Source organism: Chrysemys picta, chromosome 1 (genome assembly GCF_011386835.1).
Source record: "Chrysemys picta bellii isolate R12L10 chromosome 1, ASM1138683v2, whole genome shotgun sequence".
Lineage (NCBI taxonomy): Eukaryota > Metazoa > Chordata > Testudines > Emydidae > Chrysemys > Chrysemys picta.
The window spans coordinates 273,897,662-273,911,972 of record NC_088791.1 but is presented as its reverse complement, the minus strand read 5'-3'; the positions used below and the strand labels follow the sequence as shown (position 1 = coordinate 273,911,972).

Here is a 14,311-nt window from a genome sequence, read left to right as displayed (position 1 = left end):
CTACACTTCCCTCCCACAATGTATCATAAACCCCTACTTTATTTATGAGACGTGTGGGGGAAGGAGATGTCTTATTTTACCCAGATTGTTTCTCCCTTCTTATTGAGAACTAATTAGATATGTGGGGAAGAGGTGGAAGACATTCCTTAAAATCAGCTAGTCATCATGATGATCTTTATGCTTTTACTTCTTTGTACAAAATATTACTGACTCCAAAACTGATGCGATGAAGAACACTAACAATTGCCTTCTATGATATCTGAGTCTTGAAAAAGGCGACTGAAGTAAATAAAAAGAACACTCATGCCAACCTCAGGCTTCCACTCCATTGTTGCCACGAGAGGCTGAGATGTTGGGACAGTAACACTAGGGAAATTAAAGATGTAGATTTGGATTTTTCTGCAATGTCCTCAATGAAAAGCAGAATGAAGGACAAGGGTGTAAGTCTCAGTGAATAACAGCCGGTTGAGAATTACTTTAAGAAATTTTCATCCCTATGGCCCCTGTAATGTTAGCAAGCTTAGTGAGACCTCTAGTGGTCTGCTGAATAACTGCAGGCTACAGTCACAAATTGCCTGGGGCATGAGCAACTTGAACTACTTACATATCTAATTTTAAGAATTAAAAAAAAAAAAAATCTAGAAAACACATTGCACAAATTGGGCCCTGGAATGGCTATGCAAGAATTTCCATTGAAAGCAATCAGCGCCCACCTGTGTATCTGAAGGCAGAATATGTAATTCTTTGTTTCAGTCAGTGACATCTGATTAGTAGTTCTCTGACTGAACATGGCTAATTATTGTTCTGTGTCTATTGCACTGGATAGGCACTCTTTTATAAAAAAAAATAACTGGAATTATTTTCATTTTTGTATTTAAATAAATGGGTCTTGACTGACAACCATTTTTCAGCGACAAGTGAGGGAGATAATATCTTTTATTGCAGTGATTCTCACCAGGGGTCCAAGGCCCCTTGGGGGGCCACCAGCATGATTCTTGGGGGGCCACCAACCAGGGCCGGCATTAGATTTGCTGGGGCCCAGGGCAGAAAACCAAAGCCCTACTATATGGGGCTGAAGTCCAGGCCCTAAGCTCCACCACCCGAGCTTGAAGCCAAGCAATGTAGCTCTGTGGGGGCCCTTGTGACATGAGGCCCTAGGTAATTGCCCTGCTTGCTACCCCGTAATGCCAGCCCTGGCTTTTATATGCAGAAAACCCGTTATTGTGACATAGGTGGGCCGTGGCATTTTTAATAATATGTTGGGGCGGGCTTCAGGAAGAAAAAGGTTGAGAACCCTTGTTTTATTGAAAAAAGAAGAACAGGAGGACTTGTGGCACCTTAGAGACTAACAAATTTATTAGAGCATAAGCTTTCGTGGACTACAGCCCACTTCTTCGGATGCTTCTTCGGAGACTAACACGGCTGCTACTCTGAAACCTTGTTTTATTGGACCAACTTCTGTTGGTGAAAGAAGGAAGCTTTTGTGTGCCACATCGCTCTTCTTCGGGTATTTTTTTTTCTTCAGAGCTCTTCAACTGCTTTCAGTTATTTAAGCCAAACATTTAAGATAAACAACCCCAACTTAGTGTTTATAATCAACCTTAAAGTATATATTGTACACTTGATCTTTGTGCAGAACTCCTATTGATACCAAAAGGAGTTCCACACATGGAATGAGGCTAGAACTTGGTAAGTGTTATCAGTTCTGCTAGAATCTTTGTGATACTCAGACTATAGTGAAAGATAAAAATGCTATCTTATCCTAATAGTGAATTCACTAACAGTTTGGAAAAGTTTTAGGCAATGACTATAGAATCCACAAAAGTCATGAAAAGTCATGTGCTTGATCCTTAATGCAAATCTAATGGCTGAATAAAATCAATATTAAGTACAAATAATCTAATCTCTTTGGCTAATGTTACCCCTGAAGGTCACACGTCTGTTCCATCACTGATTCTGTACTAGAGTTTCTTCAAATCACATTGATCTCTAAAAGCCATCATGAAAGAACATTGTACCTCTCATGGGACAGTGGAAGAGGGATTTGATTATAAATATACGGTACTGCCTCAAACGACTTTCTAACAGTTTGATCTTAATAGTAGTCACAACCAGTTTAAAGGAAAAATTCCAATCATTTCATTTTAATGACGACTGTGGTAGTTACAGGATATTTAACCATTCAGAATTTGGACATAGTTATAATCTTTTTTTCAGTCACATGCATGCATTGAAATTATGTGTATTGGTTCAGTTACTATACTATTCTTACTCATCAACATCTGATGTACTGGCTGTCAGAAGCTATGCAGCCTCACCAGGTAGTAGTTGATGATGCCATTTTATTCTTAGTGTATTTTTAAAAACATGATTCTAATCTAAATGTTTTATGAAAATGAATTTTGTTCTGTATTTCTATACAGAATTTCAGACACAAGAGATGCTGATAAAGCAAATAATTCCCCACCCTTAGATAATAGGACAACTAACAGGTAAGAGTCTGAGACCTGCTAACTCTTAAAAAGATCCTTATACGTTCTTATTACTGTTATTGTATTAGTGATGCATATATCAAGGATGAATAGAGAACATAAACAATGCTGTGTGATGTGACAAAGATTTCAGAGCTGGTGAGAATTTTTTTTTAATTTAGGTGAAAAACGTTTTCATCAAACTTTTCAGCAGAAAACTTTGACTTTGTTGAACAAATGAAAACTGAAAAACTGAAAGAATTTTTGGCAGCTGAAAACTAAAAAAAAATGGGTTGGAGGTTTTTGGTTTTTCAAAGAAAAATATCTAAAAATTTGGAGGAAATCAGACACTTTCTGTGAAAAATTTCATTTATTCAAACCCAATTTTCCATTGGCAAAAAGTTTTGACCAGTTCTAGATTTTTTGTTGAGTCAGGGATGACCACATTAAATATATACTAGTGTTTGGTGAACAATACTGAAAACATACCTTCTAAATTACTGTTGGCACATGAGTAATTTGTCTCCATTTAAGAAGATAAAGGTCATAAAAGCTCAGCTATTATATTTATAAATGCAATTGGTCAAATTCCCCGCTGGTCCAACTTCATTCAATGTCAGTTATATCAGTGATAAATTATGTCCAATATAGTTGGTTATGATAACCAAACGCTACACGTAAGTGTAACCCTGGGAAGTGGTGAGATAACTCTAAAGTGAAACTGAGTGACTATGACACGTACAGTGCAAGTGAGACTATGCTTTCGTATTAAGCTTTCTCACAACTTTGTTGTAAATCAGTATGTTAAAGATACGTGAAATGTCATATAAACTAGGTTTTATGTTCTGGCTGGAGATAATTCTGAATATGCCTAGAGGGAAATTCAAAAGAGGACTCATGGTGGGACTTAAATGGTACATAGGCTTTGCACTGGCCCTCTACACATGTTCTACGATGAATGTTCATAACAAGAATTGTGATAGATTCCATACTATATTTATCCTCACTAGTTCAAAAGTTGAGACAATAGGACAATAACTTATGAAATGCAAACCTCTTATGAGGAAATCGCTGTAGGGTAGAATGTCAAATAGTCTTGTAGGCATGTACTTAAATGTACAGCATTTATCATCCATCATCATCATCATGGCAACTCCCAAAGGGATGTAGCCTTCTTGTAAATCATGCGCCACCTAGATGGATCTCTGGCTAGGTTCTTAAGATGGTCTGGCTGGATGTTCAGTCTATGGCCATCATTGGTGATCTTATTACAACTCCAAAGCTTTTGGTGACTACGTGATTGCTGACCCTATAGCGGCATTCCTCAATAAATGTGCTTCATACTTTGTTGAACTTCCAGCCTAATAATAAGAAAGCATCTGAAACCAAACCAGTGCTGATGGAGGTGGTTGCTAGCTTTGGTTACGGATAACCTCATTCCTGATCTATGCATACTATGGCACACCTGATGAAGATGAAGGGAATTGAGAATGTACAGCATTGCCACAATAATAGTATCTAATTAAGAAACATACAATTCAAAATGTGAAAAAAGGAGATTTTTGTAATGTTTTGGTGGCTATAAAATGTAGTGTAGTGACATGGATGGATATAATGGTCAAGATTTTTACAAGTGGCTAATGATTTTGGGTGCCCAATTTGAGACACTTTAAAGTGGTCTGATTTTTTCAGAATACCCTCTGAATATAAGGACCCTTCAACGTATCTTACATTGGGCATCCAAAACTGAGGCTCCTGAAATCACTAATCACTTTTGAAAATCTTAGCCAACATATGAAGCTATAATTGTACCAATTACTGTTTATAACTCCATCCTTTAAAGAGTGCTGTGATAGTAAAGAACCCATTCCTTAGTTTATCAATTAAAATCATAACTTCTCTGAAAAACAATGAGCAAACTAAGTCTCTTTCGTTAACAGACAGTCCTGGACTCCATCAAATACATCAACCACTACTACCACCACCACCACCACCACATCTCCTGTGAAGCACAAAAGGTATTCAATATCACCTTTGTTTTGCTCTCCGAGGATATATACAGTACTGTTGTGCATCAGTAATGTGTTAAGATATATTGGAACAATAACTTCCTCTAACAAGTTTGGAATTCTTTTAAAAAGAATTCTGCTCCTGAAAATTATCATTATCTGGCTATTCCCCACTGGACCACTGTAGGGGCAGGGACTCTCTTTTTACTGCCTATTTGGGTGGGGTCTAGCACTGATTCTTGATTAGAGACACTACACACTACTGCACTACAAATGAACAATAATAGTGCTGTCTTCTATAATGGATAAAAATTGGGGTTAAAAACTTGTTTGATTTCAATGGCATTAGCTGGGAGATGGAGAGAATTAGCTATGGAGTAGAGAACAGAGTTGCCACCTGTAAGGTTCAGAAGACCAGGACACCCAGTAGGATCCTGAGTCTAAAACTAGACAACTGGCAGTGTGTATTGAGTACCCTTACAGATTTCCCAAGACAGTTACCTCAAAAAAGGGGGATTCTGGGAAAACCTGCACAGGTGACACCCCTAGCAGAGAACTGAATTATTAACTGAAAATGGGCTGCTGGTGGATACCCATTTTCTTGTGCATTACCTTCTTGGCAGCAGCTCCCAAATTCTGTCCCTTCTGGCTTTGCTCCAATTCCATCTCCATTCCATATACTAAAATGATCAGCAATTAAATTGTTGACATTGAAATTAAAGTATTGCTGTTGTGTTAACATCCCTAATGAGATTAATGGAGGGCAGACAGTTTACTCCCCTCAGTCATTTTCCTTAGGCTGTCTGCAGACTTGGGAAGACACCACTGCATTAATTACACTCGGTCCACATTTAGAAGGTTTTTCTTTACAGCAACGATGGCTACAAACTTACTTTTGTTAAAATGAAAACTTAGATTCTGCAGAATCTGAATGTGTTATGGAGGCCACGTAAATACTTCAAGCTTTCCAGAGCTGTCAGCTGGGCTTGGGTGTTTGACCCATCTGGTTGTCCCTCGTGAGACCTGTTTTATTGGCACAAGGGGCTAAATTCTTACTTCACTTGAGCTGCAGCAAAGAAGAACTTGGACCAAAGACTGTATTTTGTACATTGGTGGCACCATTGTAATTAAAGATTTCACTTTATGTTCACTTGCATTAAATTTCCATAAAAATGTGAACAGAATGGTGTGTCAAGGAGGTAGTAGCTATGAAGGTACTGGAAAATAAGTTTAAAAGAAGAAGAAGAATTTAGGAAATGTTATAAGCATTTTCTATATCACCTCCGAGATTCTAACATTCTTCTTTCAAAATATTATATAGATAAATAGAATTAAATTGCTGTTCATTCACTAAACACTGCATGCTCATACTCTATAATTGAATTATTCATTAATACTTAACAGGCAGTCTTGGATGCCACCACCAGTCTCCGGTTATAAGAACACCACAGTTACTGTGGAAAACAAAGGGTAAGAACTAAGAATAGCATTTAGGTGTTTATTATTATTATACCTGATCCTGCAAGGTACTGAGGACCCTGAATTGCCACTGAATCAGCTCTCAGTAGCAGGTGTTTAGGAAATTCAGAAAAACTTGTGCTAAAATTAGCTGCAGTTATGTAAGAAGTGAATGTTTAGTTTTTAATGCTACTGCTGCATCTGCTTTCTGTCTGAGGAATAATGAAACTGCTCAATGTTAAATATGGATGAATTATTGAAAATGTGTATAAATACCCACACAAGATGTGGGTGTTATCTTTATTCTGGAGTATTCATACTAGTGAAAAATTGCATTGTGATCTCAGTGTTTCTAAGTGAAATTGTATTTACGGAAGTGAAATTATGTGACTTGAACTCAGTGTATAAATTTAAGCAGGTGCATACATATTTGCAGGATTGGGGCCAATGGGGGCTGAGGGAAGCGGCAGCCAGCACATCCCTCAGCCCGTGCCGCTTCCCGCAGTCCCCATTGGCCCGGGATGGCGAACCGTGGCCAGTGGGAGCCACGATTGGCTGAACCTGCAGACGCGGCAGGTAACAAACCGGCAGGGTGCTTACCTTGGCAGGCCACGTGCCAAAGGTTGCTGATCCCTGCTTTGGAGCAATGCCTTGAAATTTGGTAGGGGGTTGCCCTGTGTCAGGGATAAGTCTTTTCCTGTGAAAATCCACCCAAACTTGGCTATGTTGTATGCAAACACAAAAGCTTATATGAACACACGGGCCTGATGTTGAACTGCTTATAATTGTTTAAATATATTCTTGCATATAGATAAATAGTGCACTTTTCTCAGTTAAAAGGAAAACTTTGCACATACAAATTATGCATGAAAAGTATGTATATAAAACGTGGAGTTTTGTATGTTCATGGCTGAATAAATCTTCAAGTAGTCAAAAAATGTATACCTACATAACTTGAAATGGGATATCTGATTTACCCCAAAATTTATTAAAACAAAGAAGCAAACAAACAAACCAACCCACTGACTCTCTTATGGACAAATTTCAACTGCTTTTGTTTAGTTTTTACCAAGATGTTGGGAGTTGTGGGGGTGGAAGTCTGAAAATTGGCCTTTCATTGGAATGCTCTCTCCAATCTTACTGTGGAGGGGCTATGTATATTTCTGTAATAACAAATGAATGTATAGCTTTTTTGAAGGCACACACTAATTTCACCATTCTCAGTCTTCTATTGGACCTCTCGAACCTATTTCTAAATGGTAAATTAGAGAATGAATTTTCTTCTTAAAGAAAAATGCTCAGATACTTTTCATTTGATGTTTCAATACAGGCAGTCCAGAACCCCACCAGATACAACCACCACAACTATAGTTGATTCTAAACGGTAAGAATGAGCACAGTGTTTATATTATGATTAATTCTGAAGCATGCTGTAGACGTGTTTTTTTTTTCTCTGTTGCAGTACAGTTCCTTTCTAGCCACTTAGCTCACTACAGAATAGCAACTCTGTGATAATCCTGAGTATTCTCTGAAGGTCTTTTGCCAATGGATAAACTTCCACATGGATATGTAGATGCAATACATCTGCTTCTTTGTGCTTTTGATTTCAAAAGCAATTTGTAGTCTGGCATTTTCTGGAACGCTTGTGTTCTTTTTCTTTCCCCCCTTTGCATTTTCTTTACTATGTACGTATCCAGAGAGTTGTTGAAAGAGACAAGGAGTTCTGTGGAGCTCAAAAATTTCTTTCACCAACAGAAGTTGATTCAATAAAAGATATTACCTCAACCACTGTATTGCTGTCAGCAGTTGCAGGAAGTTAGAATTCAGCATGGATGCAATTAACGTAGCTTCAGTAACTGTCTATATCAGGGGTGAGCAAACTTTTTGGGCCGAGGGCCACATCTGGGTGGGGAAATTGTATGCAGGGCTGGGGCAGGGAGTTGGGGTGCGGGAGAGAGTGCAGGGTGTGGGAGGGGGTGCAGTGTGCAGGAAGGGGCGCAGGGCAAGGGATTGGGGCAGAGGAGGGGTGCGGGGTATATGGGGGGCTCAGGGAAGGGGGTTGGGTGTGGGAGGGCTGCGAACTGCAGGAGGGTTTTGGGGTGCAGTAGGGGTGCAAGGTGCAGCAGGGAGCTCAGGGCAGAGGGTTGGGGTGCAGGATGGGTGCGGGGTGCGGCAGGGGGCTCAGGGCAGGGGGTTGGGGTACACAGGGGTGCAGGGTGCAGCAGGGAGCTCAGGGCAGGGGATTGGGGTGCAGGAGGGGTACGAGGTGCAGGGGGCTTAGGGCAGGGAGTTGGGGGGGCGGGGTGCAGGAGGGGTTCGGGCTCCAGCCCGGTGCCGCTTACCTCAAGCAGCTCCGGGGTGGCAGCGGCGCGCACCGGGGCCAGGGCAGGCTCCCTGCATGCCTGCCCTGGCCCCGGCCTCGGCCCCGCGCCGCTCCAGGAAGCGCTGCGGCCCCTGGGAGGGAGGGGCGGAGGGCTCCGCGTGTGCTGCTCTTGCCACGCCTCCAGGTATCTCCCCCAAAGCTCCCATTGGCCACGGTTCCCCATTCCCGGCCAATGGGAGCTGCGGGGGGCGGTGCCTGCACGCAGGGGCAATGCATGGAGCCCTCTGCCCCCCTGCCTGGGGGCCGCAGGGATGTGGTGGCGGCGCCGCTGCGGGCTGGATCCAAAACCCTGAGAGGCCAGATCTGGCCCGTGGGCCATAGTTTGTCCACCCCTGGTCTATATGCACAAGGCTTTTAGGGATATTCTGGAAATTACATTACAGCCAATGTCATTCCCTTCTATACAGAACTGTTTTCTTGCTGTGATGTAGGGTATGCATTTAAGATTTATGACTAACTCATACCCTGGCTCGTGTAACTATGGTGGGGGGGAGCAGAAATGGAATCTGGGGTGTTGTCTGTTACAGTTATCCTGGCAGGGCAGGATTCCAACAGAGGGCTGCAGCTCGCTACCTCTCTGAGTGGAAGCAACCTGTGTCTGCCATCTGCCATCTAGTGCTTGCTGTTGAGAGAGGACATGCACCAGCCAATATAGGGGGAAGAGTTCTGTCCTCTATGCAGCAGATTAGGTCTTCTTGGGGATATGATGTATAGACATGAGCATTAGCTGTTTTGATCTCACAGCAGTCCACACCTGTGTGCAATGTAGTAATCATGCCCTGCTATTTGCTTTGTGGGAGGAAAGGCTCCCCACTTCCTTTTCCCTCCTTTTACAGTGGAGATGGCATGATTGTGCTCATAGAAAGTTGCAAACAAGAAATCAAAACTACAACAACAACAACAAAAAACAACCACCACCAAAAACACAAATACACACTGCATAACCCTAACACTCCCCCCACCCCCAACAAACAGCTTCTGGCATTTTATAAGGAAATTTCTATCTTTGTCTATATGGGTTTTTATGCTGCTTTAATCTTCTGCCACTGTCATTTTCATATAATCTAGCCCACTATATAATTTTAGATGACTGCAGCTATGCCTAAGGGCAAAAAGAGCAGTTGAACTATGACACTTCTTATTACTCCAACTCTTTTTTGTTTTGTTTTACCATAACATATTTTAATTTTTAAAGATGGCGAGAGATATTTCTACTGTATACACATGGCATATAATATTTATTTTATGGTTTTATCCAACCTGCTATGCAAGCACTCTTTTGAGTCAAATAAAGATGTAAGCTTTGCAATTACTTTAACCTTCTTAGTTCGCTACCGTCCATCTGTTTAACCAAGATTCAAAATCACTGCTCAATAGAAGTACGGCACTTAATGCTGAAGTTTAGTTTCTGTTACATTATTGCTTGCTGCCCTCATTCTCATCAAAATGATGGATTTATTTTACAAATGCTGATCATGATGCATTTATTTTGGATTAATTTCAATATCTCACTAGTGTCATGGCAATTGTGGAAGCATCCCAAGTAACAGAACTGCAGAATGACTGTTAATGTCTTCCCAGCAGACAACCACCAAGTATTGTGCAAGGGAGGAGTAGAGAATTTTACCTGTTTTGGACAAAATTGATACGATTCTATTCCTTGGCCTCCTCTCCTCTTCCCCCTTATGCTGGTCTTCCCACTGCTAGTATATTCCCCTGCCTTCATTACTGCTCTTTTCCCGCAATGCATACCCCGTACACACACAATTGCCCCACAAGGCAGGCATTGTCCTCATGAGACTTTCATTACACAATTCATTCATGGAGCACCTCTGATTATAGTAACCATATGTCCCGTTTTGGCCGGGACTGTCCCTTTATTAAGACCTGTCCTGGCTGTCTGAACTTTTTTGGCAAAAGTGGGCGTTTGTCCCGTTTGCTCTTGCCAATTAATGCCAAAAAAGTGGGGCACGCACCCCTAGGGGGGCGCAGAGGAACATACAGGGTGTGGGGGAGTGGTAATGCCAGCTCTTTGGGTTGGGGGCGGGGAGAAAGGGCTCCATCAATCTGTGGGGAGACAGGGTTTGGGCGAGCAGCAACACCAGCCAAGCAGGGGAGCAGGCCAGGCTCAGGCAATGCCAGCCCTGCACAGGGTGGGGGGTGGCCAGCAGTGCTCGGACGACGAGTGACACCAGCCCCACACGGGGAGCAGGCTGGGCTCGGATGAGAGCTTGCATGGGGGGTGAGGGAAGGCAGGGCTGGGGCCAGCCCCACGTGCAGCGGTGGGAGGGAAAAGGCCAGCTCCATGTGTAGCGGGGGGGGGGGGGGCGGAGGGGAGGGGAGACAGGGCTCAGATGAGTGGCTCAGGCCAGCCCCGTGCAGTGTTCTGATTTCCCTTTGTGAAATATGGTCACCTTACCTCTGATTGGTGTTGCCACCCTGCACTTGGCCATCAAAGATGGGAGTGAAGTGATTAATTATTCATATTTGTAAAGTGCTTTGAAGATGTACATGCTATTTTTCAGTGCTCAGTATTATTATAGCTAATAATAGGCACCAATCAAAGGAAAGCTTCCCACTTCGCTTGAAGCATGTTTCAGGAAGACCATGAAGTGGCGGGTTGAGCAGAGTTGCAACAAGATTAAAATCAGAAGCAAATAGAGAGATGTGGAAACTACGTAAGCAGGACTACCATTACATGGCCAAGAGTGGGGAGTCAGAGCACCACTAGCCGTGCACTGCTCAATTCTAGGAAAAAGACCCTATCTGTCTTTGCCATGCTTATAACTATGATTTCTTGGAAGGAATTCAGATAATAAGCAAGTGGTCCATTGCTGGTGGTAGCAAAGGGTAATTTGCTAGACATCAGATTTTTAAAATTATTTTTTTTATTATTGCTATTAAGAGAAAGCTAGAGTGTAGAGATGAATCGTTCCTTTGGAACTGAAAGCAGTGAGACACAAGATTGTCCTGTTATCTTCAGGAAGGGAGTAACCCAAATATGGTCTAGCTTCAAAGAGAGCTGTCACTAGTTTTCAGGTAGTCTTATGAGCCAAAGAACTGCTCTGAATTTTTCTGAACTCACTATGTCCAAGCATGACATGAATTTCTATCGTGTCCCATTTCAATTGCATGTTACTTAAGCACTAATTACAGGACACTTAAAAGGAACGTGCAATCCATGTTAAGTATCTTATCAATTCCACTATAATTGAGCTTTTGGCTGCCAATTGAATGCTGAAATCAAAGACGCATTGATCTGAGTATGTACTTTGGAGAATAGTTAATTGACGCATGATTGTCTAAAGTAAAAACAATATGTAAAAATATGATAGAAATGTCTTATTATTTTATTTTCAGTATGTTATCTATATTGATTTATGTATTATTCATATACTAAGAAAACATTGTTGTCTTATAAGGAAGGAAAAGTAAGATAGACTGTTGTTAGATTTTTAAATACTTGTGAGGTGCTCCAATACTAGTGTTTGTTACTTCACATCTGAAGTGCTTATGGTTTTCTTTCTACAGAATTGCTTCTTCAGACAATTCAGAAGGGCCAAAGATGTAAGTTTGTTTTATTTTAAATATTGCTTGTAAAGCTCTTAAGCTTGAAAATACAGCACAGTTCTGTGCATATTGTTGTGTACTTGCTTATAACAGAATTAATATATGATTTAACTGAGATTTTCCTGATCACACAGGAGCAAGCAAAGAGGACATCCCACACAGTATAAATCTCCTTATCCTTCAAATAGTTTAGAGCATTTCAATGTACATAGCTCAGCATTTAAAATACAAACAACCGCTCTCCCCCACGCCCTCCAAACTGTTCCCTGATTTTAATTCCACAGTTGTTGTTATTGCCACTACTAATGTCCCTCAATATTGAACTGGCTCTTTGGAGGCAATCAATAAATGGAAGAAGAGTAAATGAGGGAAAGAATAAAATAATGGGAGGGGAAATAGTAAATTAAAGTCTTATTTAAGGTAAAGTCTTGACTTAAGCTAAATCGATATAAGGCCCTCTTAAACCAATTTAAGAGTGCCCACACAGTGGAGTTGTGCCAGTTTAACTAAATCAGTTTCTAAACCTATTAGTTAAATAAGTAAAATATTCACACATAGAGAACGCTTAACTGACCTGGGCTTAATTTCATGGATTGGGTCTATCTACTACAGCAGTTCTCAAACTCTGTCATAGTGTAGATCCCATTTTAATAGAGATATTGTCTGTTGGACCACATACACTCCGATTCCCAATCCCATAGCCCACCTTCCCTCCCATTCATGATCTTATAACATCCCTGTAGAGACAACCCCACATATTAAGAATAATATTAATTATTTATAATAATAACTCATATTATGAACGTATTTAAGGTATTTAGCTGACTTTTAATGTGATTTAGCACCTAGATAAGGAGGGAGAACCAGGACCATATACAGCCTGCTCTCTTTGGACTAATTGCAAATGTTCCACAGAGCACTTTGAGAGTCACTGGTCTCAGAGCTTTATGACATTCATATTACAGCTATTCATTGCTGCACAATAAAATGTCTAGCTAGTTCTTGATCCTACTAACACTTTTGCACATGCTTAACTTCCACAAGTAGCCATGTTGACTCATGTGAAAATTATTCAAGTGCATAAGTGTTTGCAGTATCAAGGCCTTAGTCTGCTAAAGGTGTTGCAATTATTATTTTGGTGAGAGAGAAATACTGTATAATCTTAAAAATTAAGAAAAATTGACCAGTACTCTGCTCACATTATTCTTCATATGCAAAAGTTCATATCAGATCTGCAGGGATTTTTTTTACTACAAGCACTTTCAAACCTAAAAAAACCCCACAATTTATTACTGAATCCATAATGTTAAAACAACCAATCCAGAAACACCAGTTTTTCACAAAGCTGAATGGGTCACAGCACTGATGTGCAAAGAAGTGTTGTATTGGTGGGTATATATGTAATTTTAAAAAATCTGTGGAAAGTACTTGTCCTTTCTCAAAAAAAACCCTAACTCAGGGGTTCTCAAACTGGGGTATGGGACCCCTGAGGGGTTGTGAGGTTATTACATGGGGGTGTCGCGAGCTGTCAGCCTCCACCCCAAACCCCGCTTTGCCTCCAGCATTTATAATGGTGTTAAATATGTTAAAAAGTGTTTTTCATTTATAAGGGGGGGTCGCACTCAGAAGCTTGGTATGTGAAAGGGGACACCAGTACAAAAGTTTGAGAACCACTGCCCTAACTCATTACTGTATTATAAACCTAAGAGATACAATGATGGGTACTATTATAACTTGTGCATATGGAATGAGATTTATATAACTCAGGCATGTTACTCATGAATTAAATATATATTTAACATTGTATTGCAGGACTGTCTATTCATCAGAACAAACTACACCTGAGAGCTCAAAAACTGCTGTAGACAATAAAACCAGAACAAGGTATTACAAATAGACATAATCAGAATGATTGGTATGGAATGGGAAAGAGAAATATACTGTAATAGATTTATTAGACCTCAATATTTGATGGGTTATGTGGGTTCTGCGAATGAAGGGAAGCAGTATGGACCAAGTTTAGGACTAGAAGCCAGGAACTCCATGAATGTTAATCCTGGTTCTGTTAGTGATTTGCTGCATTATCTTGGAGAAGTCATTACACCTTTTGTGCTTCAATTTCCACAGCTATCAAATGGGAGTAGTGTGGTGGGAAGTAAAGACCTCACACAGGCAGCAGCAGACACTAAAGGGTTAATGAAGAGAGCAATCATAGAATCATAGAATATCAGGGTTGGAAGGGACCTCAGGAGGTCATCTAGTCCAACCCCCTGCTCAAAGCAGGACCAATTCCCAACTAAATCATCCCAGCCAGGGCTTTGTCATGTCTGACCTTAAAAACCTCTAAGGAAGGAGATTCCACCACCTCCCTAGGTAACCCATTCCAGTGCTTCACCACCCTCCTAGTGAAAACGTTTTTC

General features: G+C 40.9%; 1 protein-coding gene across 26 annotated transcripts in view; it reads left to right on the top strand.

The window, feature by feature from the left end:
- Positions 1 to 14,311, top strand: part of SCEL (sciellin) — a 176,753-nt gene that overhangs the window by 129,944 nt on the left and 32,498 nt on the right. For all 26 annotated transcript variants that reach the window (XM_065593186.1, XM_065593161.1, XM_065593146.1 and 23 more), the window contains 6 exons: positions 2,424 to 2,492; positions 4,412 to 4,489; positions 5,885 to 5,950; positions 7,269 to 7,322; positions 11,853 to 11,888; positions 13,704 to 13,775. In XM_065593186.1, the coding sequence (XP_065449258.1) occupies positions 2,424 to 2,492; positions 4,412 to 4,489; positions 5,885 to 5,950; positions 7,269 to 7,322; positions 11,853 to 11,888; positions 13,704 to 13,775 (375 nt within the window). The remainder of the gene's footprint in view (positions 1 to 2,423; positions 2,493 to 4,411; positions 4,490 to 5,884; positions 5,951 to 7,268; positions 7,323 to 11,852; positions 11,889 to 13,703; positions 13,776 to 14,311) is intronic.